General features: G+C 44.0%; 2 protein-coding genes across 13 annotated transcripts in view; both read right to left on the bottom strand.

Annotated features, from left to right (window-relative positions):
* dnmt3aa (DNA (cytosine-5-)-methyltransferase 3 alpha a) overlaps positions 1-999 on the bottom strand; it is a 30,582-nt gene extending 29,583 nt beyond the window's left edge. For both annotated transcript variants that reach the window (XM_079475093.1, XM_079475095.1), the window contains exon 1: positions 870-999. The gene's annotated coding sequence lies outside the window, so the exon portion shown is untranslated. The remainder of the gene's footprint in view (positions 1-869) is intronic.
* A 1,135-nt stretch (positions 1,000-2,134) lies between these two features.
* Positions 2,135-23,973, bottom strand: dtnba (dystrobrevin, beta a). 11 transcript variants are annotated; one of them, XM_079475390.1, is made up of 21 exons: positions 23,543-23,963; positions 19,453-19,495; positions 17,574-17,641; positions 17,393-17,473; positions 16,787-17,000; positions 16,623-16,708; positions 15,917-16,071; positions 15,692-15,797; positions 15,429-15,595; positions 15,029-15,153; positions 14,518-14,589; positions 13,886-13,972; positions 13,720-13,810; positions 13,557-13,630; positions 13,322-13,435; positions 6,257-6,353; positions 5,675-5,846; positions 5,019-5,108; positions 4,370-4,420; positions 3,588-3,618; positions 2,135-3,493 (listed from the first exon to the last, which is right to left on the bottom strand). In XM_079475390.1, exons 3-20 carry the CDS (start codon positions 17,638-17,640, stop codon positions 3,614-3,616), a joined length of 1,854 nt encoding a protein of 617 aa, XP_079331516.1. In that variant the 5' UTR covers position 17,641; positions 19,453-19,495; positions 23,543-23,963; the 3' UTR covers positions 2,135-3,493; positions 3,588-3,613. The 11 variants fall into 11 exon arrangements, 7 of the variants coding, with proteins under 7 accessions (XP_079331516.1, XP_079331517.1, XP_079331515.1 ...); XR_013787685.1 differs by having other exon boundaries at positions 2,143-3,493; positions 6,241-6,353; positions 23,543-23,973; XR_013787686.1 differs by having other exon boundaries at positions 2,143-3,493; positions 5,019-5,123; positions 6,241-6,353; positions 23,543-23,715.
* Between the last annotated feature and the right edge of the window lie 898 nt (positions 23,974-24,871).

Here is a 24,871-nt window from a genome sequence, read left to right as displayed (position 1 = left end):
CTTGCACGGTTTTAATGTAGGCTCACCTCAGAATACCTCAGAAAATAAAAGACACACACCGCTAGTGGAGACGGGAAGACGAGGTATTTCGAGGTCAGATTACATACGAACACAAGGCCTAATGTGGAAAATTATGACTATATGAAGACACACGAGCGTTGTTAAAAGCGTTGGGTCACTATAGACGACCAGGACAGAGACCCGAGACACCTGACTTTGTGTGGTTTTCACGACACCCTGATCCCAGATTTAACAGAGAATGGCCTGCTTTACTGTACAATTACACAGTGAACGATTCGATAAATGATGCGATATGATAAGCCCATTACAGTAATATAGTTCAGAGAGATCTCAATTTATTAGACAACACCCCGAAATACACCCAACGCACCATTAAAATGTCGAATAACAAAATATAACGGGCGGCATTGCCGTAAATCCTGCTTTTTGTAAACACAGGTACGTAAACAAATAAGACAATTGATGTAGTGTAATCATTATCAAACAGAACACGTCTAAAATAAAGAGAAGATCGTTCAAAAAGCGAAAAGACAACACGCTGACAGACAAAGCTGTGGTAAAGTTATAACGTTATTTGTCAATATTTCAACAATAACGCACATCGCCGGGTGACACCGACTTCAGCTCGATTCACACACATTCTTCGCAATAGCGCGATTTTAACATGTAAACAGATACAAACTCCCCAAGTTGATTTGGAAAACGAACATCTCCGCAGATCTAAATTCACCATTTTAACCAGCAGCACCACCATCATCATCTTCAACATCAGCTGATCTCGCGCATATGACAGGCACGACCAGGGCTATGTGTGTGTGTGTGTGCGTGCGTGTATCTGGTTGAATTACCCGTTTCGCCATACAGCCCCGGGCCTGAACCCTCCGGTGGTCGCGCACTACCCGTCTACCCTCCGCGTCTCTTCCCGTCCTGACCCTCCCCGGCACCGGCCTGCTCCGTTCCGCCGTCTCGGGCTCTCAGACGCCGCAAAGGCCCGTCAGCGCGAGGACTCCGCGGGGTCCTAAAGTCCGCGGCGTTGTTACGCAGTGACGTCGCAGCCCCCATACGCACGACAGAGATGGATGGAGCACGTTATTTCCAGGGCGTTAACGACCCTGTATTGATTTCTGATTAAGGAACACTTTAGCAGCAGCTTGACCTCACATGTAATTGCAGAATTAATTCACTTGACAAAATGTCTCCCCGCTCCATTGTGCAAAATAAATAGGAGAAATTGTCTAGAGAAAAGGAAGTTCTTCCAATTTTACGACAAAATCTTCATGAAATGACACGGTAGAAAATTTAATTATACAGATTATCAATAACATTGTAATAAAAGCAATATGCATTGACAATCAGAAAGATTATGATACATGAATGTAATTTTTGATCTCTTTTGCGTAAATGTTTATTTACATCTAGTCATTGAGCAGACGCTTTTATCCAAAGCGACTTGCAAAGAGTTCGGGGAGCAATAAGCGATATGTCATACAAATAGCAATAGTACAATAGGTGCTAGTACAAAGATACTAGTTTCAACAAAAGTTAGACCACTGGAGGGTTAGTATACTTTTTTTTCATTTGTCTGTCAAGTATATTCATAATATACTCACAAGTATATTATGATAGTAATCGTAATTCCAAGACTCTTATAAGTTTGGCATTTTTTAAAGGAGCTTGGAATAGCATGGCACATGATAATGGCAAACATTCCGTATAATGATACACCCATCCGTTACTATCGATGTGTTATCACAAGCCTTTTCATAGGGGGATGTGACCTCTGCAAAAACAGAGAGATTAAAATAACTTGAAGACATTGAGACGGGCGATGAATAGCGTCCTTGAATGACCCGCTGCCTCCTGTTCAAAAATACACACAGATTGCCCCACCTGTTCATGCAGCTTTTATTAAAGCTCGCTATATGACACGCGCCTGTTTACTGTTCTGGGACCAGACGAGTGCTCGTGGTGAGCGCACCTCTCAAAACTTGAAAACAGAAATCTAAATCCCCCAAAAATATTTCAGATGAAAATCCTTTGAATTCTGCCATCTTCGGGTCAGTTCCACATCCAGGGATTTCTGAGACAATGTCATTTGACAAGAAACAATTCTCCAGTCTTGCATTTTTATATTATCATTTATTCAGAACACAACAAAACACTTGAAATCAGTTGCATGTGCATCAAAGCCTATTTAGACTCTTCATTCCAGAGTTTTTTTTCAGTTTTTCTGTAAAGTTAGCTTTTTAAAAACATATATAAGAGTTGATCAGTGGAAAAAGCAAACACTATGGCTACCAGCACCGTAATGATCTCAATCGCGTCCACCAAACAAAGCAACAGCCAGTTTTCACAGAACAGCTCTTGACTCAAAGGCCACAGGAAGTGGTGTCATTTAGCCCTGTAAACTCAAAAATCACATTGTGCGGAGGTCTGAAACGAATGAGACACATTGGTTTTGGCAAAAAAGGCACAGCAATTTTTTTACAATAATTTCTTAGATCAAAATCTTTAAACAAACGCTTGTTAATTGACAAGTCTCGTTTTTGGCAGATATTTAAAGTTTCAACAAACTCTGTAAATGAAAATATCAACAACACAACTATACAGAGAGGTAAACACACCGCACACACCCCTCAGGAAAACACACAGCAGGTCAGACGTGTGTGCAAATGTTTGTAGGCAAGAAATGCAGATTCACAGAAAAAAAAAGATATAAACAGTGCTTCTACAAGTTTCATGACGTGTGAATCAGTCCATATTAGCCTCATGATCAGTACCTGTTCAAAATACTACTAACTAAACCACTAGATCTTAAATAGCCTATACATAAATGCTGAATTACAAACTTCCGAATCTTTATATACTGATTCTTTAAAATACCACCGAAATCTCTCCATGTACATTTAAATGCTGCCAAAATGTTGTCAAATGCAAATAAATAAAAATATTACAGTACACAATTCGACCCTTCGTAATTTCATCTTCTTGAGACGGTCGTGTTTACAGCTTTTGTTCCAATATGCGTCTTTCCCCTAGACAACACAAATCGCCGTGACCACACCCACGTCAATCAAACCACGCCCACATACTGTACCCAGCCAATCAACTCATCGTGCCTGTTCTTTGTTACGTTTCGTTTCCTTTTCAGTCACGTTCATAAGAGTCTGCAACTACTCGACAGATCAGCAATGTCTTTGGGTGCATCCGTAGTTTTCATACATCACTGAACTCAACTACTAAAAACATCAAACGTTAAACTAGTCGAACAGCTGTTCCGCAACACAGATTTCCAGAAAAAAATGCAATTCTAGCTCAAAGGTAAACTACAAAAAACACTAAAATACGAATTTCCTTCCCAACCAATCCAACGGAAGCCAAGCCACAGCCTAATTCTTGAACTGTCTTCTGATTGGCTGAGCCTGGATTCAGAGGCCATTGTCTTTGTGGCATCTTAATGGTGACTTCATGCCTGAAATAATAAAAAAATATGAAGAAAAAAGAAAGAATGAATCAAAGGAAATCAGCAACATGCCAACAGATTTCTCATCCAGGATGATACTCACGTGATTCTGCTCGCTGCATATTTGGCTTAACCTGAAAGAAAAGACAAAATGTTTATTTTAGTCTCATTCGCTTCAAAAATAAATGTTGAGAGTTTTCATTAATTCTTCAAAATATTTTCTTTTGTGTTCAACATAAATAACAATATAAAAAATGTGTTCTACTATGTTAGTCGGTTATGGTGAATCGTTTGGATTGAAAAAGTCCTGAGGTTGGCTTTAAACATTTTGGATCAATTTGGTTAATACAACTATGAGTGTGTGTGTACGATTTTGGAGACGATCCATAAAATATATTTTTTTATCCTTGAGTCACACCGTGGAAACCATTCCAGGTGCAGCGATTTGTCTCAAACCTCTGTTTTAAGACTTCATTTGACAGATGGAATCTGAGAAAGACCACAAGAGTCAGACCAATAAAACATGAGAGAGATTAATAACTCCAGTGAATAAAAAGGAAAGATGATGAAGGCGTTTCCCAGCACGGCTTCTGCTCATAAAGGTTCTGTGTGTAAGACCCCTCTGACCCAACAGGAAGTAGTTAAAAAACCATTCGCCCCCCCCCTCTCGTAAACGGCATCCTCATTAATTCTAACGAGTAATTATGCTTTAACAAGACCCCTTAGACAAGCACACGCACGCCAGACACACACACCATGCCCTGTAAAACATTACGAGATTTTGTTGTAGACGACATATGCATGGATAATAAATCTCAGGAAGTCATTGATGTAAAGAGATGAGAGCAGATGCATTCTGGGTAATGTAGTTCTGAAGTCGTATACCTCTGTCTTTACCGTTCTGCAGTCTCTCGTCATCTTCTGCTCCATCATCCACTGTGTTATACAAAAACAGATAAGAAAACAGACGGATGAGAAACACTATCTTGACTGCACGACTACTATAAGCAGCGACATGATATATTGTGGAACAATATCGTTATAAAAACATACTTTGACATGCAGAGCAACAGCAATTTTTTACATTTAATCCTACTGGTTGAGCTCCTGACATGTGACCATCATTTTGTATTTTCCACTTTTACAGCTTTAAATAGTTTTTATTTACTTGAAGATAAAGTTCAACCTTCAATGCAATATATATTATGTTATTATTATTTATTAAAGGTTGTGTTTACAACAAAAAAAAGTAATTGGAAATGTATTAAAGCGTTTATTTTGTAAAAAAACTTTCATTTCATGAACCATTATGATTGAATTGAATCATAAGGTCAGTCAATCATTACACACCCAGTTACTATGAAAAAAAAGAGTTTTTATTGTTTAACTGCACTAAACTCACTAAAGACAACAGAGATATAATATGCGACTGATTGCTATCAATAACTTTCATAAACAATGACAAAAATTCTATGAGAACAGAAGTTATGCACAATAAAACAGATGAGAACAATCTGCCCGCATGTTATCGTACCCGTGTTCAGCTCTTTGACCAGTGAAGACATGGTGTTAGTGATGGAGTCCGCTGCCACCAGGAGATCATTGCGCAGGTTTCTGCGAGTGCCTGCACGAAACACATCTAGAATCAAATGATTGGATCAAAATGACATAATTCGGACTGAAACCTTCAGGTTTAATTGAACACTCCATTACCGTGTGACATTATATTGAAAAAGACGACATAAAACATTAAGGACCGATCCATCATCTCTTGTCACCTGCAATATTATCCGACAATATGTGCTCTTTTATAATGTGTACATTTTGAAATCTTTTGGAAATTAATTTGACCAAAATTATGTAAAATATATTGCAATAGATTTTCAGGGTTCCAATAATAAGAACAACACAGTAAACACACAATAAAGAAAATTATTGTTAATAATTTGAGTTTCATGAACGAATTGATTTACAGCAGAGAAACTAAAGAGTTCAGTGTCAGACTGACATGTTTAAAAAGAAAAACAGATTAAATGGCTTTGCAATGCCACTTCACTTTAGCCCACACACACAAAAAACAAAATGCATTTCTTTTTTAGACACAAATTCCTACAGCAACTTCAAAGCTTGTCTAACGGAGAAGAAGAGAAGCGGAGGTCATTTGTCTGCATGTTAATGTGTTCACTTTACCCTGAGCAAATGCTTCCTGAACATCTCCACCTACTCCAGAGAGAGAATCCTGGGGTCCATGGGTAGGGGTGTGGCCTGCATGTGTGGGGGTGGAGCAAGCGGAAGGTGAGCGAATGGGTGTCGGGATAGAACGAGTTGAGGCGTGACTCGGGGAAGAACCAGCGGCTTGAGCCTGAGAGAGAAAGATTGAGATTTAATACAGCAGCCACCATAAGAATGATCATAGAAAGAAACTTTTTCAGAGTCGACTGATCACTAGAAATAAAAAATAATTGCATTAAACAGCAAAAACCTGTTTAAAGAAATCTTAACTCAAACATTTAAAGACGTTTCGATAAACACAAGATGCTAATGAAACCATTTCTATTACACACACAGACTTACAGCTTGTCTCTGTTCCTCGTCCTGCAGAGCACAGACAAGATACAGAGGAAAACATAAGAGAGAGAAGAAGAACAAAGGATGAGAGAAGCAACAAATAAAGAGTTACTCAGTGATCAGAAGAAATGAGAACGGGTGGAAACTAAAGAGTGTGACGCCCTCCAGTGGTACAGACATTACAGTACACTTCTTCACTTTTACCTTCAGTAGTTTCATGAGTCCCTCTAGCTGCACCATGAGTTCTCGTCTGCTCTCCTGAAGTGAAGACATCCTCTGTTCCAGCTCATCCTTCCTCTGTCTACAACACACACGGCAAACATAACAGCACACGAACACAGCAAAATTAAAACACACACACAATACACAATAAAACACTTAACACTCACGGCAAACATAAACACCAAAATTCTTGGGTTCGATCCCAGGGATTGCACAGAATTAGAAAAATGTATAGTATAATGCAATTCAAGTCGATTTGGATAAAGGCATCTGCCAAATGCATAAATCTAAATGTATTGATAAAAACATGTAATAATGTACTGGATTGTTTTTTGTAGGCTTTTCAGTCAAATACAATATAATACAAATTAAGAGTTTGGTTCCCAAATGTTTTTATTTGATTGTGCATTCCAGTTAATATCAATCAAACGTCTCGGTTACGTATGTAACCTCTGTTCCCTGATGGAGGGAACAAGACGTTGTGTCGAAGCCGACAGATGGGGTTCGCCCTTGAGAACCAGTCATCTCTGACTATTTTGAAAAGGCCAATGAAATTTGGCGAATGAAATTTGCATGCCGGGCCCCGCCCCCGGAAATCCGGGTATAAAAGGGGAGCCGGCGTGCTCATTCATTTACCTTGTGTGCTGAGGAGCCTAAAAGCATCTCGTGACTGCTGCAGCGGACGGCTATTGTCGTGGCAAGAAGGACACAACGTCTTGTTCCCTCCATCAGGGAACAGAGGTTACATACGTAACCGAGACGTTCCCTTTCTGTCGGTCTCTCAACGTTGTGTCGAAGCCGACAGATGGGGTTCCTATGGAAAACGCCACGGCAATAGTCGCGTCACAATCTCCAGCGAAGCGACGTTGGCCAGCCTAGGCGAGTCAGACGAAGCGCTCTCGCGAGATTGTAACCTTCCAGTAGGTAGACAGGGGGACCCAGAGCTTCCAAGAAAGATGGGTAGCCCCTGTCCTCTGTCAACTCAGACGGCCCCAATGGCGAGAGCCGTCCGGCCTTAGGACCACTGGGTAAGCGCTATTCCCTCAAGTGGGAGGTGCGCTACGGAGACCACTTCCCACCCTCGGGGGGAATACAGTGGAGAAACAGCATGGTCTTACCGGCAGGGAAGAACTCATGGGAGGTATGTGCGAGAATCCGCAGGGTGGATGCTCACCCGGGGAAGGTCACGAGTTCCGGGGGAACAGCTCATGACGGAATCTCAGACGGAACCACCCTGCTGGGGGGTTACCACGTCTGGAGCACTGAGGTCGGTTAGAGTCACACGTAGATAACTCAACTTGTGCCCGCCAAAGGTGGCAGGCTGCTCCGCCCAGCCCGCTGCCTTGAGTGCTTAGTGATGGATGGAATGCCTATTCTTCGCCCGAGGGGAAAGAAGGGAGGCAGATGATTGCGCACTGACCCCCCCCAAGAGGGGGGCTGGCGCTTGTCGCAGGCGTACGCCCTGCCGGCCGCCGGTCTTACCTGGTGTTATCCTGCAAGACTCGAGCTGACACCGGATCCACGCGGAGGTTGTAGAACCTCGCGAAGGTGTGGGGCGTAGCCCAACCCGCAGCTCTGCATATGTCTGCCAGAGAGGCGCCCCGAGCCAGTGCCCACGAGGAGGCAACACCCCTGGTGGAGTGCGCCCTCACTGCCAGCGGGCACGGGCAATCTTGAGATCGGTACGCCGCCATGACGGCGTCCACGATCCAGTGCGCCAGTCTCTGTTTGGAGACAGCTTTCCCCTTCTGCTGACCTCCAAAACAAACAAAGAGCTGCTCAGAGCCTCTGAAGCTCTGCGTGCGGTCCACGTAGAGGCGCAAGGCGCGTACTGGACACAACACGGACGGGGTTGGGTCTTCCTCCCCGGTGGGGAGCGCCTGCAAGGTCACCACCTGGTCCCGGAAGGGAGTGGTGGGAACCTTGGGCACGTAGCCGGGCCGAGGTCTCAGGATCACGTGAGAATCACCGGGCCCGAAATTTAGGCACTCTGTGGACACGGAAAATGCTTGCAGATCCCCCACCCTCTTGATGGAGGCGAGCGCCGTCAGGAGAGCCGTCTTCATCGAGATATGAGAAAGATCGGTCTCTCCGAGGGGCTCGAAGGGAGGCCTCTGGAGGCCCGCCAGGACCACATTGAGGTCCCAAGAGGGTACGGAGCGCGATCGAGGTGGGTTAAGCCTCCTCGCGCCCCTGAGGAACCTGATGACCAGGTCATGCTGCCCTAGAGGTTTTCCAGCAACTGGTTCGTGATGAGCGGCGATAGCGGCTACATACACTTTCAGCGTGGACGGAGAGAGTTTACTCTCCAACCTCTCCTGCAGGAAGGACAGCACGTGCCTGACCGAGCAAATCCGTGGGTCTTCTCTGCGAGAAGAACACCAAGACGAGAAGAGGCGCCACTTAAAGGCGTACAGCCGCCTCGTGGCAGGTGCCCTAGCCTGAGTGATGGTCTCCACCACCGCGGGGGGTAGACCACTCAGGATCTCCTCGTCCCATCCAGGAGCCAGACGTGGAGGTTCCAGAGGTCTGGTCTCGGGTGCCGCAACATGCCCTTCCCCTGAGAAAGAAGGTCCTTCGTCAGGGGAATCGGCCAGGGGGGAGTTGTCGTCAGGAGCATTAGCTCCGAGAACCAAGTCCGGTTGGGCCAGTACGGCGCAACTAGTACCACTTGATGCTCCTCTTCCCTGACCTTGCACAGGACCTGTGCAATGAGGCTCACTGGGGGGAAGGCGTACTTCCACTTGTCCCGTGGCCAGCTGTGCGCTAGGGCATCCGTGCCGAGGGGGCCCTCGGTCAGGGAGTACCAAAGCGGGCAATGGGTGGTGTCCAGGGAGGCAAACAGGTCCACCTGTGCCCGCCCGAACTGCACCCAAATAAGCTGGACCGCACGGGGGTGGAGTCGCCACTCTCCACGGGGCGTCGACTGACGAGAGAGCGCATCGGCTGTCTGGTTCAGGTCGCCCGGTATGTGAGTGGCACGCAGGGACTTCGTCACCTGTTGACTCCACAGGAGGAGGCGTCGGGCAAGTTGCGTTAACTGTCGTGAGCGTATACCCCCCTGATGGTTGATATACGCTACGGCAGTCGTGCTGTCTGATCGGACCAGTACGTGCTGGCCCTGCACGAGGGACCGTAGTCCCCTCAGTGCCAACAGAACAGCCAACAACTCTAGGCGGTTGATATGCCAACACAGCTGGGACTCCGTCCAGAGACCCGACACTGTGTGCCCCTTGCACACCGCACCCCAACCCCGTAAGGAGGCGTCGGTCGTTACCACGACGCGCCTCGGGACCTGCCCCATGGGGACGCCAGTCCGTAGAAAGGTCACTGATGACCACGGGGTTAGGATACGACGGCAGAGAGGTGTAATGACGATCAACCTCCTGCCTGTGTGCCACGCTCTCCAGGGAACTCGTCTCTGTAGCCAGTGCTGCAGCGGTCTCATGTGCATCAACCCGAGGGGAATTACCCCCGCCGAGGACGACATGTGGCCCAGGAGCCTCTGAAAAAGTTTCAGGGGGACCGCTGGTCGCTGCTTGAAGAGTTTCAGGCAGTTCAGCACTGACTGTGCACGCTCTGTCGTAAGCCGCGCCGTCATGGAGACAGAGTCGAGTTCCATACCGAGAAAAAAGGAACTCTGCGCAGGGGAGAGTTGGCTCTTCTCTCGGTTGACCCGTAACCCCAAACGGTCTAGGTGCCGGAGCACCAGATCCCTGTGTGTACACAACAGTTCTCGCGAGTGTGCTAAGATAAGCCAGTCGTCGAGATAGTTGAGTACCCGCACACCTCTCTCCCTGAGGGGAGTGAGGGCGGCTTCCACGACCTTCGTAAAGGCACGTGGGGACAGGGACAGACCGAATGGGAGGACCCTGTACTGATATGCTCGCCCCTCGAAAGCGAACCGTAGGTACGGCCGGTGACGAGGGAGAATCGAGACATGAAAGTACGCGTCCTTCAGGTCGATAGCCACGAACCAATCTTGACGCCTGACGGACGTCAAGATGCGCCTCTGCGTGAGCATCCTGAACGGCAGCTTTTGGAGGTGCCTGTTCAGGGCACGCAGATCTAGAATGGGGCGCAACCCTCCACCTTTCTTGGGGACGATGAAGTACGGGCTGTAGAACCCGCTGGACATCTCGGCCGAGGGGACGGACTCGATCGCTCCCTTCGCCAGAAGGGTTGCCACCTCCTCCCGCAGCACGGGAGCATCTCTGCCTCTGACCGAGGTAAAGAGGATGCCCCGAAACCTGGGCGGAGGTCTGGCAAACTGGATCGAGTAGCCGAGACGGATCGTGTTCTCCAGCCACCTTGACGGTCTGGTGAGTGCTAACCAAGCACTCAAAGACTGCGACAGGGGCACTAGAGGTACGATCTGCTTCATCGCCCCTGGGGAGGGCGGTTCGCGGGCTAGCGGTGCCGGCCCCGCCTCGTGGGGGGGCCGGCTCCGCTGATTTGCCTGCCTGGCGGCGCAGCTCAACGCACCGTCGAGGTGAGAGTGCTGAGGGCTGCGCAATTTTATACTCGGCCTTGCGTGTCGCCACAACGCAACGTCGAGTTGCCGAACACCGTCCTGCGGAGGGTGAGTGCGGCTGAAAGGGGGACCCAGAGAGAGAGACTGCTCTTTTTGTGAGGAAGTGGGCGCTAGGCCCTGAAAAGGGCCTAGCAGATGTTGGGACGGGGCAGGGACCGTCCATTTCCGACCCGTCAGCGATGGAATGGCTGGGGTCGGGCCCGATCTCGATCTCGCCGGGTCCGGCTCGTCAGGAACGCTTCTGCTTCCGCGGCGGCTGCTGACGAGACGGTGGTCGCTTCCTGTCCGTCCTCTTCCGGGGGGCCGCCTGAGGAGGGGGCACCGTAGCCGGAGCTGACGAAGAGGAAGGCCGGGGCTGCTGGGAGGCAGACGTTCCACGGGACCTCGACGGCCGAAAGGCGGTCGGGTCGCGGCGGGGCAGGATGTGCTTAATGGCCTCCGTCTGCTTCTGCACTGCCGAGAACTGCTGGGAGAAGTCCTCGACAGTGTCACCAAACAGCCCTCCTTGCGAGATGGGAGCATCGAGGAAGCGAACTTTCTCGGCTTCACGCATCTGCGCAAGGTTTAGCCAGAGGTGTCTCTCGTGGACCACTAGTGTGGACATCGCTCGACCCAAAGCTCGCGCTGTCACCTTCGTTGCCCGGAGGGCAAGGTCGGTGGCAGCGCGGAGCTCCTGCATAATCTTCGGGTCGGTCTTACCCTCGTGGAGCTCTTTCAGTGCCTTGGCCTGATGGACCTGCAGGATGGCCATGGCATGAAGAGCTGAGGCAGCCTGTCCAGCAGCGTTATAGGATTTCGACACCAGCGATGCCGAAACCCTACACGGCTTGGACGGGAGTCTAGGTCGAGACCTCCAGGTGGCCGCCGTCTGCGGGCACAGGTGCACCGCGACTGCACGTTCAGCCTGGGGGACATCAACGTAGCCTCTAGCTGCCCCGCCATCGAGGGAAGAAAGGGCGACAGAGTCAGCATGACGGGAACGAGCCGAAAAGGGGGCGTTCCAAGTCTTGCTGAGCTCCTCATGCACCTCGGGGAAAAAAGGTACAGGGGGCGTGCGCGGCTTGGAGCCGCGCTCGGACCCGATGTACCAATTATCCAGCCGCGAGCGTTGGGGCGTGGGCGGTGCGGTGCACTGCACCCCGATGCTCGCGGCGGCCCGATAGAGCATGGCTGACATCTCGACGTCTGCCTTTTCCTGAACTCTATCTCCGGGCGGAGACGGCTCGAAGGAATCGTCAGGGTCGGATGCCAGGAGGTCGCCCTCCGATGCTGCGAGGGACATCTCATCGTCGTCACGCATCGAGTCCGATTGCGTGACGAAGGAGTAAGACGGTGTGGAACCGCCTTCCTGGGAACGGCCAGACGAGCGAGTGGGGGCGTGAACGGTCCGCGAGCCATCGGCTGACGGGTTTACGCTCACGGAAATCCCCATGCCACCCAAGCTGCTCGCCGCTGCTGACGGCGGGGCTGTGGCCACCGCGGTCGCAGAGCGGGAAGCAGACGAGGTGGTGGCTGGCTCTCGAAAGAGCGCAGCCACCCGTGACCGCAACTTCTGTATCGCCATCTGCCCGCAGTGCGGGCAGGATGACTCCACGAATGCTGCCTCAGCGTGTTGGACCCCCAAACACCTGACGCAAGCATCGTGTCCGTCCCCCTCCTCAATGAGGGAACCGCAACCACGAGAGCAGCGGGACATGCCACGCTGAGAAATTTGCTCTTTTAGAATATATCTCTTTCAGAAACACCTCTGGAACTGCTGAAACGCCGGGGGGATGATCGCTCGGAAGGGACAATCCGCTGCACCACGTCAGGAAATCAGCTGTCGTAGTCATTCGATGCATAGGCTCCGAAGAACAAAAGGTAAATGAATGAGCACGCCGGCTCCCCTTTTATACCCGGATTTCCGGGGGCGGGGCCCGGCATGCAAATTTCATTCGCCAAATTTCATTGGCCTTTTCAAAATAGTCAGAGATGACTGGTTCTCAAGGGCGAACCCCATCTGTCGGCTTCGACACAACGTCGAGAGACCGACAGAAAGGGAACTGCAGTTGGCTTGTTTCGATTAAAGCCATGGTAACTAAAATATACTGTTAACTAACGCAATAAAAAGCAAATTAAAACATGAATAACAATAAGAAACAACATTTTGGAATAAAAAAAACCCTCTTTAAATATAATTGCTGTTGTTGTTGATGACTGGAGGGTGCCACAGGTACAAGGAGATTTTCCGAAAGGACAATAAACAGCACAATTCTTATTCTTACATATATTCATATAAGAAATAAAATATTTTGTGGATTTGTCAATTGCTTTGATCTTTGGAAAATGAATGTAGGTGTGAAATCCATCTTGAGATACATAACAGCAAAAATTAACATAAAACATGAAAATTTCTGCATATGACAACTAGATGTAACAAAACACAACAATGTCAGAGTATAAATGGACTGTGTTTGCTTTTAATAATGTGAAACTGGAAACATCTGAATGTTTGTTATGTTTGCGTGCGGTACCTGAGCTGTCTCAGTTCTGCCAGCAGGGTCGGGTTTTGCTGGACTCTCTCTGGGGTTTGCTGACATGCCTGTTCATGCTCCACGCGTAAGCTCTGGATCTCCTGCAGAATCTCCCTGAAACACACACCGTCACAGTATAACACACATGAATACACAAATACACAATATTAGCACAGACATGAAGACAGAAGCACTGTTTGGGCATGTGCAGGAGTGTGTGTGTGTGTGTGTGTACCTGTTTTTGTTCTCCAGCTGCATGATAAGTTGTCTCTGCTGTTTGTTGGTATCATTGTAGAAGTTTGCAGGTCTCTGCGATTCAAAAGGACAACAGAAATATGACATCGCTATAACCCTGTGTCTCTGAATATGACCAAACATCCATGTTGTGCGTGTCTCACAGCTGTGTTTCCAGCATCCGTGGACAGTCGAGCTGCATATCGAGCGATAAGTTTGTGTTCTTCATCCATTCTACTGGGACTGTCCAACGTGCTGCACACACACAGAAAAATATTAACACATTTAAAAGACATTAAATACATCGGCTGATATTACACACACTCTCACCGTGGGCTGTGCTGGAGTTTGTTCACATATGCTGCGATCAGTGCATGTTCCTCATTCATGCGCTGAGCTGCGGCAAGAGTCGGCAGCCTACACACACACACACGAGGTGAATGAGCGACACTTATCCAAACAAACAATGTACAAAAGACAGAATTTGCAATATCATAGTACTGTGAAATGTTATTACACATCGTAATCTTAAATTTTGGCCTTCATCAATTACAAAAACAAAATAATCGAGGTAAACGAACGAGGAAATCCTCCCTTTTCTTGTAGTATAAATCCATAGCGCAGCCTTTAATTTACATTGGTTCAGCAGTGCTATTTCTTTCAAATTTATTTTTTGGTTAAATTCAGAGTTTAAAAGCCACGTTTTTTTATTTTCTATGTTGTTTTAAAGGTTAATCAGTAATCGTGTTCAATAACCGGGATCTCAATATGGGCCAAAATATTTGCGATTATGATTTTTGTCATAATCGAGCAGCCCTACAATATCATGTCATATCGCACAGGTGACCTGTTCTTCATTCACATGGTCACACAATGTTACTCATAACATAGAAAAGTATGACTCTACATGGTTAAAAAAAATTATATGTACTCTGAAATGTCAAAGGGGACCCTTCGCTCACCTCTTTGTGGGGGTGGTGCCAGCAGAAGGGGGCGGGGCTAATTCATTCATGTTTCCTACTGGACGGGGTGGACTAAAACACACAAAATAATGGACTAAAACACAAAAAATAACACAGACAGAAAGCAAAACATCCACTAACAAACACTTAGAAAAGCATCAAGAATGCTTTTTACAGATCTGGTTGTACTTGTGGGGACATTTAAGGTGGAAGGTAATATTAAGAAACATATTAGAAAAATGGCTTCTAAATAAATCAATTTAAATCGTATAATGATTGTTAACTTCCCATCTGTGTTTGGTAATATAACAATTTATTTAGAGTTAATATACATCAATTGATATTAATATTTTATTGTATATTAAAAATATATATATTACTCAACAGTAATTGATTCTTTGCGGAGGTCTACCAGAAGTTGGGTTTAGGGATCATAACTTTGTGTATGTTGGTGCCGCTAAAATAAACGTCGATAATGAACAAATGTGTGTGCGTATGTTCCGTCACTTACACTATATTGGACAGGTTGAGGGGTTTCTCCGGGTATTCTGGGAAAATGGGGTGGGACGGCTCTCGACTCGGAACACAACCCAAAGATTTACTGATGGCACGACCCAACTTCTTAGCAGGAGATTTCTGAAACAAATAATAAAAGAGACAAAATTAAAAAATCTACAAGGGTTCACCCGACATTTTGCCATCATTTACTCACCCTCATATCATAAGAAACATTATGCTGGCATGCGAATCATAACAGAGGTTAACAAAAACTAAAGACGACGTTGTATTCTTTCCATTTTTAAGGAAAAAAGACATGTGACTTATTAGTGCTTCTGGTTCAAGTAACCTTCGAATTGAAGCTCAGGGACAAAAGTATAACATGTTTTTTGTCATTGATGGTGAATCTTTACCCAGGATGAGTGTTCCTTCATCTGGTGGTGGATGCTGTGGTTTCCGCTGGCGTGACCTCGCCAAAAACAGTCCTGACAGAGCTGATAGTTAAAACACTGCTGACAGCGATAGCGAAAGCCTGTCATGGCCTCTGAGCGACAGTAAGAACATGCCACCGGATGAAAGACTGCGAGAGAAAATGAACAACGAACATTTCAATAAGTCGAAGTAATCTGACTAAAAGATCCTATTCTGTGTGCGTGCGTAAATGCATGTGCGTTACCGTTCTCAACATTAGACAGACGATGCATCAGAGGAAGCCAGATGAGACACTGAGGAGGAGGATCTGACATCAAACAGTCCAGGAACATGTTTAACATCACCTTCTTCTATTAAACACACAAACATCAACATTTCTCAATGAGAGAAACTGCAACATAACAAGGAAAATACCACTGACACATTGACCAGTCGGGTCAGTTAAGAGTTAAGTTAAAGAAGTAGTTACTTGTTGAGGAAAACAAGATCTGGCGAAGTGATCCATGTAGCCGAACGACGGCCCTTCGAACACAGCGGTGGGCAGCATCAGCGCCTCCCGCAGGAAGTGGTCAAACTTTGACATCACCATCGCACCATTAGTATCCGATATTTGGGAGAAAATATCTAACACACACCCATAATGACAATTGTTAGATCAGTCGTGTGTTCATATCTCCATCCTTTAAGGGGCAGAACTGCCGAGACCTCAAGACTATAGTATTATACCATAAACCTGAACAATATTGTGTTACTATAGGCATTTGGAATTTACCTCTTAAAGGGACAGTTCACCCCAAAAATTATTTTCTTTCATCATTTATTCATGTCAAACCTGTATGACTTTCTTCTGCAGAACACAAAAGAAGATATTTTGAGGAACGTTAGTAACCAAACAACACTGAACCCCATTGACTTCCATTGCATGGACACAAAAACACATAGACATTCCTCCAAATATCTTTATTTGTGTTATTTAGAGAGAGTCATATACAGGATTTAATCGGCATGAATAAATGATGACCATAGTTTTATTTTTGGGCGAACTATTTTTACTTTGAGTGAAATGTTGACTGTTCCAAAATGGCAGACATGTGGACACATCTGGATCGGTCGAATGTGGCATCTACATATACATATTTATGTCTGACACTAGTGAGGCTCGTGTTTGAACTTACAGCGAAGTTTATCCACCAGTTTTCCTCCACACAACACTGAGAGCATCACCTTCACAGGGAATACCGTCAACCTTCCCTGAGCATCGCTGTAAAACACACACGCTCCGTCAGAACATCATTGACAAACCCGAGCGCAGGACACATGCTCACACGAACGCGCGCACCTGTCGAGAGCCGTCAGCAGGAAGTTGAGCAGGAGGCTGGCGTTGTCCTGGACGTTGATCTGGTGTGTGGTGGGCAGGCGTTTGTTTAGCTGCTGATAGATACAGGTGATGATGGTCTCCAGTCGAGCCACGCTGATCTCGGTGCAGACGTCCAGCGTGTTCAGACCGTTATCACGAATCGCCTCGATCATGTTCCACACGTCCACCAGATGCACTGGAAAAAAGGGATGTAAGATGACCATAAAATTAATTCAGACAAAAAAAGTGTCCTAAATTCCCTCAAAAAAAAAAAAAAGCAGGCCTAAATGAGACACGTTCAGTGTTTTATATGTCTGTTTTATTAAAACCTTTCCAAAAATATAACACTGTGTCCTAGCCAGTTTAAATGTGACAATACTTCAGACGTGTGTCTGAAATATTGATGCAAGAGTGTTGTATACAAAGATAAATGTATTATACAATAGTTATTCTCAAGAATATACTATTTACCTTTGATTTATTTTACTAGACAAATAAATCGGATTAAAATAAATAAACAAAAAAAAAGTATATTTTATTTTCCAACTGCACATATACAGATATGAACGGTCTGCTTTTAACACTCACGGTTGCATTTCTTCTGTATAAATCGAAGCTTGCAGGCCGTTCTGTAGGTGGACAGCCGGATGACGTCAAAATTCTGTTCCTCTGAAGTATAAAAGCCAAACATCAGTAACTGTTCACATTTAAAATCACAATCATGTTAAAATGTGCAGTGAGGTCGAAGGTCACACAGTTCATGACTCACTCATGTCTGTGATGATCTGCTTCCTATCGGCCATGAAATTCCCCCGCCGGCCCGCCTCCTCTATCATCCTACAGACAGAGTATAAAGATCATATCTATGACAAACTTTTCGAGGGTTTCTGTGTCGCCGATAAAGTCTTCAGAGCATGTAGTAGACCTCCCTCCACTGTGTGCATCAGGATGGACTACAAACTTAACTACACTACAAACGTAAAGGTGATCACCTGCACTACTATATGTGTGGGGTTTTTTTGGACCCTAGCAACTGCGTCAAAAATAAATCATAAAACCACTTCCTCTGTGTTTCTGTAATTGACAGTTTCAAAAACACTTTCATCTCAATAAAAAACTTCACTGGCTGTATGCGCTATTGGATGTATTGTATACGTATACACACACACACACACACACAGACAATATGTACATAAACAAACAAAATGTAGGGTCAGTACCTTATTTAGATTATCCACATTTAAGAACTCATCAGTAAACTATAAAATGCTGATATTATGTTTTGACTTGATAATATCCCAAATAAGTCTGTACAATATATCTGAATCTTTTTATTATTTAATAAAAGCGTTTGCTTAATCTTCAAAATATTTACCCTTTGGCTACTAGTTGCAGAAGTGTTCTATTGAAATCTCTCAACTACTCTGGGCTTTTTCTTTTTGCTGCTCTACTTCATTATTCAGTCAAAGTCATCCGTCTCAAAAATATATTTAAATATTTTTGGTTTTGTAATGGAAAAAAGATTATGTTGGCACAGTAACGCTCTCCACATGACTAATTTCAAACATTTCGATTTACAGCTTCAGATCAAAATGAGTTTGAGACCATAAAAACATTCAGGTGCAAGTCAAGTGACAGTACACAAACACACACACACACACACACACATATATAAAAATGCATTCCTGCAAAGATTTTAGGCCCCCCAGTGAGACTTACCCATAATCCTCAGGGATACAGAGCCACAAAGAGTCACAAAAGTAAAGTCAAACACAACTAACATAACGTAAAACTGCCATTTAAACACAATATTGTGAATCTCTTCCTCTATGCACTTCAGTAAACACTCCATTATGCTTCAATATTTACTCACTGTCTATTCAATTCATTTGAATCATTTTTGTTTTATTTAGTTTTAAGATCCTTTTGTTTGAGTTTCTTTCTACACACACACACACACACACACACATCTGGTTTATTATCACCGTGGGGACAGTCTATAGGCATAATTACTTTTATACTGTACAAACTGTATATTTTATCCCCTATCCCTGATCCCTATCGTATGATCCCTAAACCAAAAGATCATAGAAAACGTTTTGCTTTTTTTTTTTTTTAAACACACAAACACACAATCACACAGACACACACACACACACACACACACACAGACACACACACACACAGACACACACACACACAAACAAACACGCACACACAAACACACACAGGTGGGAAGTTGAACTGTTTCTCAAACAGTCATTCCAGAACTAAGCACCTCACTGCTAAAACATTCCAGCATTATAAACTCACATTAACAAACATCAAAACCCTCAACAACACACACACACAAACACAAAGCTTTTTACACAACAATACTATATTACGAAATTTGACCACTGCAATCTAACATATACACTATTCACTGAAAATGGGTACACGGACATCAGCTGAAGCTGTGAGATTGAAACATTTTGCGTTGTTACAATAAGTTACAGATCAATGTACAACACACACACCTGATATGCACATAAAAGACACAAACCCCACAAAAGAGCACTTGACCTTTTTAAGCTAATGGTGAACATGAAATAGGACCTCAAATAAACTACATGACACAAATAAAAACCTGTGTGGGTGTGTGTTACCTGATCTCAGTTGCAGGTCAGACAGGTAAGAGCATCAATAGGCCTGAAAAGAGGAAGACGTCTGATCAACACTTGTGTGACCACATGACCAAACCTACACAACATTTTCATTAGTACACCTTTACAGTAAATAATGCTACAGTGTGAACGGTGTCAACCAGACCATGTGATCAAGTGATAAACATAGTATGTCACTTACATGAATCCACAACCAGCACACACCACACCAACTGACCCTAAAAACAGCACACCAAAATATACACACCCCTGTATTTTCTAGCTTCTTGTATTAAAAATACTGTCATTTAACAGACACTTCCACCAAAACTCACTACACAAGCAGAAACACACAAACAGACACACAACGGAGGCAGAGGTGGAGACACACAGACGTGCAGCACAGAGCTATTCCTGTCACACACACACCCACTCCACACAGTGACCTTTCACACACACACACACACACACACGCTATAACTGGAAAACTATTATGTAAAACCTCCATATGAGGAGTGTGTGTGTGTGTGTGTGTGTGTGTGTGTGTGTGTGGTCTAACATATTTTAGTGTCTGCTGATGCAGTAATTCCCAAACCTCCATTCATAGCTGCAACATCTATTCAGGACCAAACACAGAGCTCATGGACGATATTATCCATTTTAACACACAACAGAATGTTGCTGCTATAATCATCGTGCTGCTCGATTAAGACACAAATCATAATCGCGATTAATTGCACAGCCCTATATAATCATACAGGATAATGTCAGATAACATGTTTTCCATATGCTGCTTACGGGTGAGAGAAATCACACTGAATGAGATTTTAGACAATTGTTGTGTCAACTTTCAAAAAGCCTTATTTTGCTACAGGCAAAATTCACACGGCATTGTTTTGCATCCGCTTACCAGAGCGCCACAAACACACAGACAAGCAGTGTTGCAAACAGTCAAATGTCCCTGAAACTAAAATCTGATGTCTTTTTGCAGATAGACAATATATCAGGGTTATTTTCAGTACCTACCGTACAACATTTGGAAATTCAATAAAACAAAGGCCTAAAAATGATTTGAAATACTTAAACTAAACAATAATTAGAAACCCTTCCTTAGCAATTATTATTAGTTTTTTTTTTAAATCTTTCTTTTTGGAGAGAGAGAAAGGAAGATTATGGGATGAAAGAGCCAGGGCTCGAACTTGGGTTACAACATGTCTGCACATAGTTCACAAGACCACCGGTGCCAGCTTAAACTATTATAAAAAAATAAAATATCAAAATATTAAATGAACATTAAACTACTAAAATATCTCTCCATTAACTTTAACTCTATAAAAATTAAAAACTGCACAGGTAATTACTATTGTTTCAACAATATTCGTGATATTCATACATCCCAGTGCTGTTATATGAAATATCAGCATGCTTGGAACTATCCCGAGCAATGACATTAAAGAAAAGTGTTTGTACATTTAAAGTTACATTTTTTTTTACATTGAATTCAACTTCAAAGGACGTTTGCAGCTCTGCAACAGCATCATTACACAGCAGAGGTCGTCCACCCTGTTCTTGGAGACGAACAGTCCTTATTTAAGTCCAACCTGCTTCAACACACCTGTCTTTAATTCTTAAGTGATCCTGAAGATCTCCATAGTCAAAAAGTTGATCTCCAGGAACAGGGTTGATAACCTCTGCTTTACAGTAACAGAGTTGACTGCATGTGTTATGGAAACGGTTACTTTGATGACATTATCTACCCCAGTAACATTTGCCATCACGACCACACGGACTGCTCCATCTGCCTGTTTACACAGCGTGTGTGTTTTACAGTAATGGCTCTGTGTAAATATTTGGTTTCTAATTAGTGTCTTATTAATCATCTAAAGAGATTTCCTTTTTGCGACAGGTTTCCCTAAATGACTGAATAGACAACAACAAAAGCCTTCAGATGGTTCCTGTGGACATCAGACCTGATCTGTGATGAGAGCTCATCTCCAACACAGTCTTCATCATTCACTTATTCAACGCAATGTCTTTTTGAGACAACAAAATATGATCAAACTGTCTCTCTGTGGATTAAGACGTCACACTTATTCACCTGTCATATGACTGACTCCAGGAGTTTGTGTGTTTCCCAGGACTGGAAGCTGTATTTGCATTTCATGAAGAAACAAATAATTCTGACAGCCCACAAGTTAAACACACAAACACACACACACACAGTCTGGAAGAAATTTACAAAACCTGTCTAGGAGAAAAATCACCACCAAATCAAACGAATGTAATGACAAACAATAGGCTTGTTCGACTTGATGCGGCGCCGCAAGATCCAACATGCGAAGAACCATAAAAAGTTCGTTTCTTTGGATACTTTGATGTCATCCGCCTGTCGGGTCTTGCGGTGCCGCATCAAGTCGAACAAGCCTATTATCTTTTGAATAAAGAAAATTAAGCCTATTTTTATGACCTAAATAGCATCTGCAAGAATAGCACAGAATTGTGGAGGGAGCTTTTTTGCCAATTTAGCAACCACCCAAAACACTTGAGCAACTACAGTGCAACTGCATAGCAACACCCTGGTAACCACTTACAGCACTATATCATGCCTGTAAATTATATTGACTTATAAAGACTGATATAGCAGCGTGTCACTAGCTGAGACATTCTGGATAAGAGGACACACCTCTGTATACCGTCGATTGATGTCACATGTCAAACAAAGTATAAAGATGTTAATCAATTGATTCTGTTATTGATTAATAAAAGATGTTCACCGAAGAACATGTGCACACGTCCCTAAGCAGTGTGCTGGGTTTAGATGATGTCCTAAATCTGGAAGAGGCCCTGTAGTCTGCGGGTGAGCCACAGTGTGTACATGTGGGCATGCACATGTGTGTGTGTGTGTGCTGTAGCGGGTACGGAGACTATCACACAAGAGGGACAAACATTCCTAAGATTCCAGAGCTCAAACCTCTGTGTGAGGAAACACTGGTAAGAGGTTTTGTGCAGGTCACATGAATAAATGTGTTTCCATTTTTTTATCAAATAATGCTGCGCGAGGCCCCACTACAGTGTAGTTTTTTATACACACACAATAGTACAGACAGGCTTGAAGACCACCGCAACCCTCCCAATGTCTACTTTTTGCTGTGGTCTAATATCAACATAATTGTGGAACCAGGACAACATGATACACCTTTTCTTTTACATGTGTACTAACTGTGTTTTAAAAACGCCACTCTTCTTTACATCCTTTACATTTGCCAGATTCTTATCCAAAGAGACCTGCAAGGTAAACATTTATCAGTCTGTGTGCGTTTCCTGGGAATTAAAACCACAAGCTAATGCAACACAACCTGCTGAGCTACAAGGACACATATATTAGTATTAATGTAACATTGTATTCTTGGTACATAAACACTGTTATCTTTCAATACCGTGGGTTTAGCATTCAAACCCTTATACTTCGATATACAAAACGGTACAGAATAGATCCCATACGGTCAGACAACACAAACGCCAAAGCAAAGAATGCCATGGGTTTACCTTCAAGGCAATGCCCACAAAACATGACACCGAGCTACTTTTTGTAACTTCTAAGTTTCCCCTTTTAACTTCCTACAACAATATGTTCACGGAAACAAAGCAAGCACACAAATACGAGCTTTATGGAAACACACACACACAGAGAGAGAGAACAGACGTGTGTAAATATATGTGTGAAAGTTACAGTTTCATATCGTTGTTTTCCGTCAGCGGAAACTGTTACATTTGTAGCAATAAACACTTCTGCGGAATCTAAATCGTATACAAATTAAAAGCGCTAAAACGTATAACCTATTCTGTGTATAACATCGTTCGTACTATACATTTAACTTCTTAAACTTTACAAAATGAGAAGATGAAAGTGAGCGGCCATGTTGTCAAACGAACCGCATCCTCCTGCAGCAGTTCATTCAGCGCTCAGAGTTTGTGTTTCCTGCATACAGCGAATGTGTAACTCTGTTTAAGTACTTTTATAGTTTTAATAATAATGTTTAGTGTTGTGTAGTGTTGTTTTGTGATTTAGAGAAGCGCAGAGATTTTAACTCACCGGTGTGAATTTCCGTAGCTCTTATAAAAACATCCAACATCAGACCTTCATCTCAGATTTCTCATTATAGTCTCGTTATATTCTCATTATAACAGATGATTCATGATTCATTCACGAGACATTCGGTGGAACGACAAATCGAGTCTGTGAGTATCGCCATAGTGGAGAAACTCATTGAGAGGCGCGCGCGCACGCGCACACAATCTCTCTCTTTCTCTCTTACGCACTCTCTCTAGTTCAAAATAGTTTCACGTTTTGATTATTTTACACACAATATTGCCAAAGAACTGTCACGGTAACCCATGACAATAATGAAATCAGATTGTTCACTGCATATAAATATTCTCTGTAAAAGGTGTCATGTGAAACGTTTTCTTATGCTTGAATAAATATAAGATAACACACACACACACACACACACACACACGCATACCAAAGAGTGTGTCATGTGTATTATTTTTATCAAGCTCTGACGTCACGCGTGGCGCATGGGTGTCAAACTCCAAACTGGGATAAGTTTATATTTAAGAGACAGACAACTGTCTGAGAGGACAGAGATAGGATTGTTTACCAGACTGGTGTCTGAACTCAATAACTGAGCAGTTGCCAAAAATAAGTATTTGTTTAGATGAGAAAACATTATCTGACAGAAATCTAAACCAATGTTTGCTATTATTGTGTGACCTCAAGTACCTCTATATATAACTGCATTAAGTGGCTGAAGGAGCCGACAAAAGAAAGACAAAGCATCTGTCACCTGGCACATTTACATCAATAGATCCAAGTGTGATGATGCTATTGATTATAAGAGGAGAGATGTAGTCCAGTGAACCTGTATTTGCCACATTCTAGATGTATTAGACACAGCCTTGAGGTTTCACTGTGTCTCTTAGGATTCGTCACACCCCTAATGTACATCAGTAAACTGTAAAAAGACTCGTGGGCCCCTTCGCGGTATCAGACACCATTCGTCCATGATGAACATTCTTCAGTGTTACATGATATCACTTTTTACACAAAGTCAACAATCCCCGGACTCTCTCTCTTGCTCTTTGGTGACACCATGCAATAGTTCAAATCACTGCAATCTATTTGACATTTTAACCACATCAAGATTATTCAATAAAGAAAATATTATTCTCAGAATATTTTCAGAATTCAGAATCAGTTATACATTTGGAATATTAAGCTGTTTATAAATTGTGAGTCGTGTAAAAACCAGAGATGAAATACAGCCGACGAGGGGCCAGTTTATTTCTGTGTCCGTGACATCTTAGAAGCGCAGGGAGTGTTGAACATTTGTAGAATGTGATCACATGGATGGACGGA

The sequence above is a fragment of the Barbatula barbatula genome (assembly GCF_947034865.1).
Source record: "Barbatula barbatula genome assembly, chromosome: 15".
Taxonomy (NCBI): domain Eukaryota; kingdom Metazoa; phylum Chordata; class Actinopteri; order Cypriniformes; family Nemacheilidae; genus Barbatula; species Barbatula barbatula.
Note: the sequence above shows the minus strand (reverse complement) of the source record. Positions and strands in the feature narration are given on the sequence as shown.

Bases quoted from the DNA above. Each gene is read 5' to 3' on its own strand.
- dtnba (XM_079475385.1), bottom strand. From the start codon at position 17,640: ATGATAGAGGAGGCGGGCCGGCGGGGGAATTTCATGGCCGATAGGAAG. The intron at 15,154-15,428 runs GTAAAGATTCAC...TATTTGTTTCAG, and splicing joins TGAAGGAACACTCATCCTGG to AAATCTCCTGCTAAGAAGTT. The intron at 13,631-13,719 runs GTGAGACACGCA...TTTGAATCGCAG, and splicing joins CGGATGCTGGAAACACAGCT to AGACCTGCAAACTTCTACAA.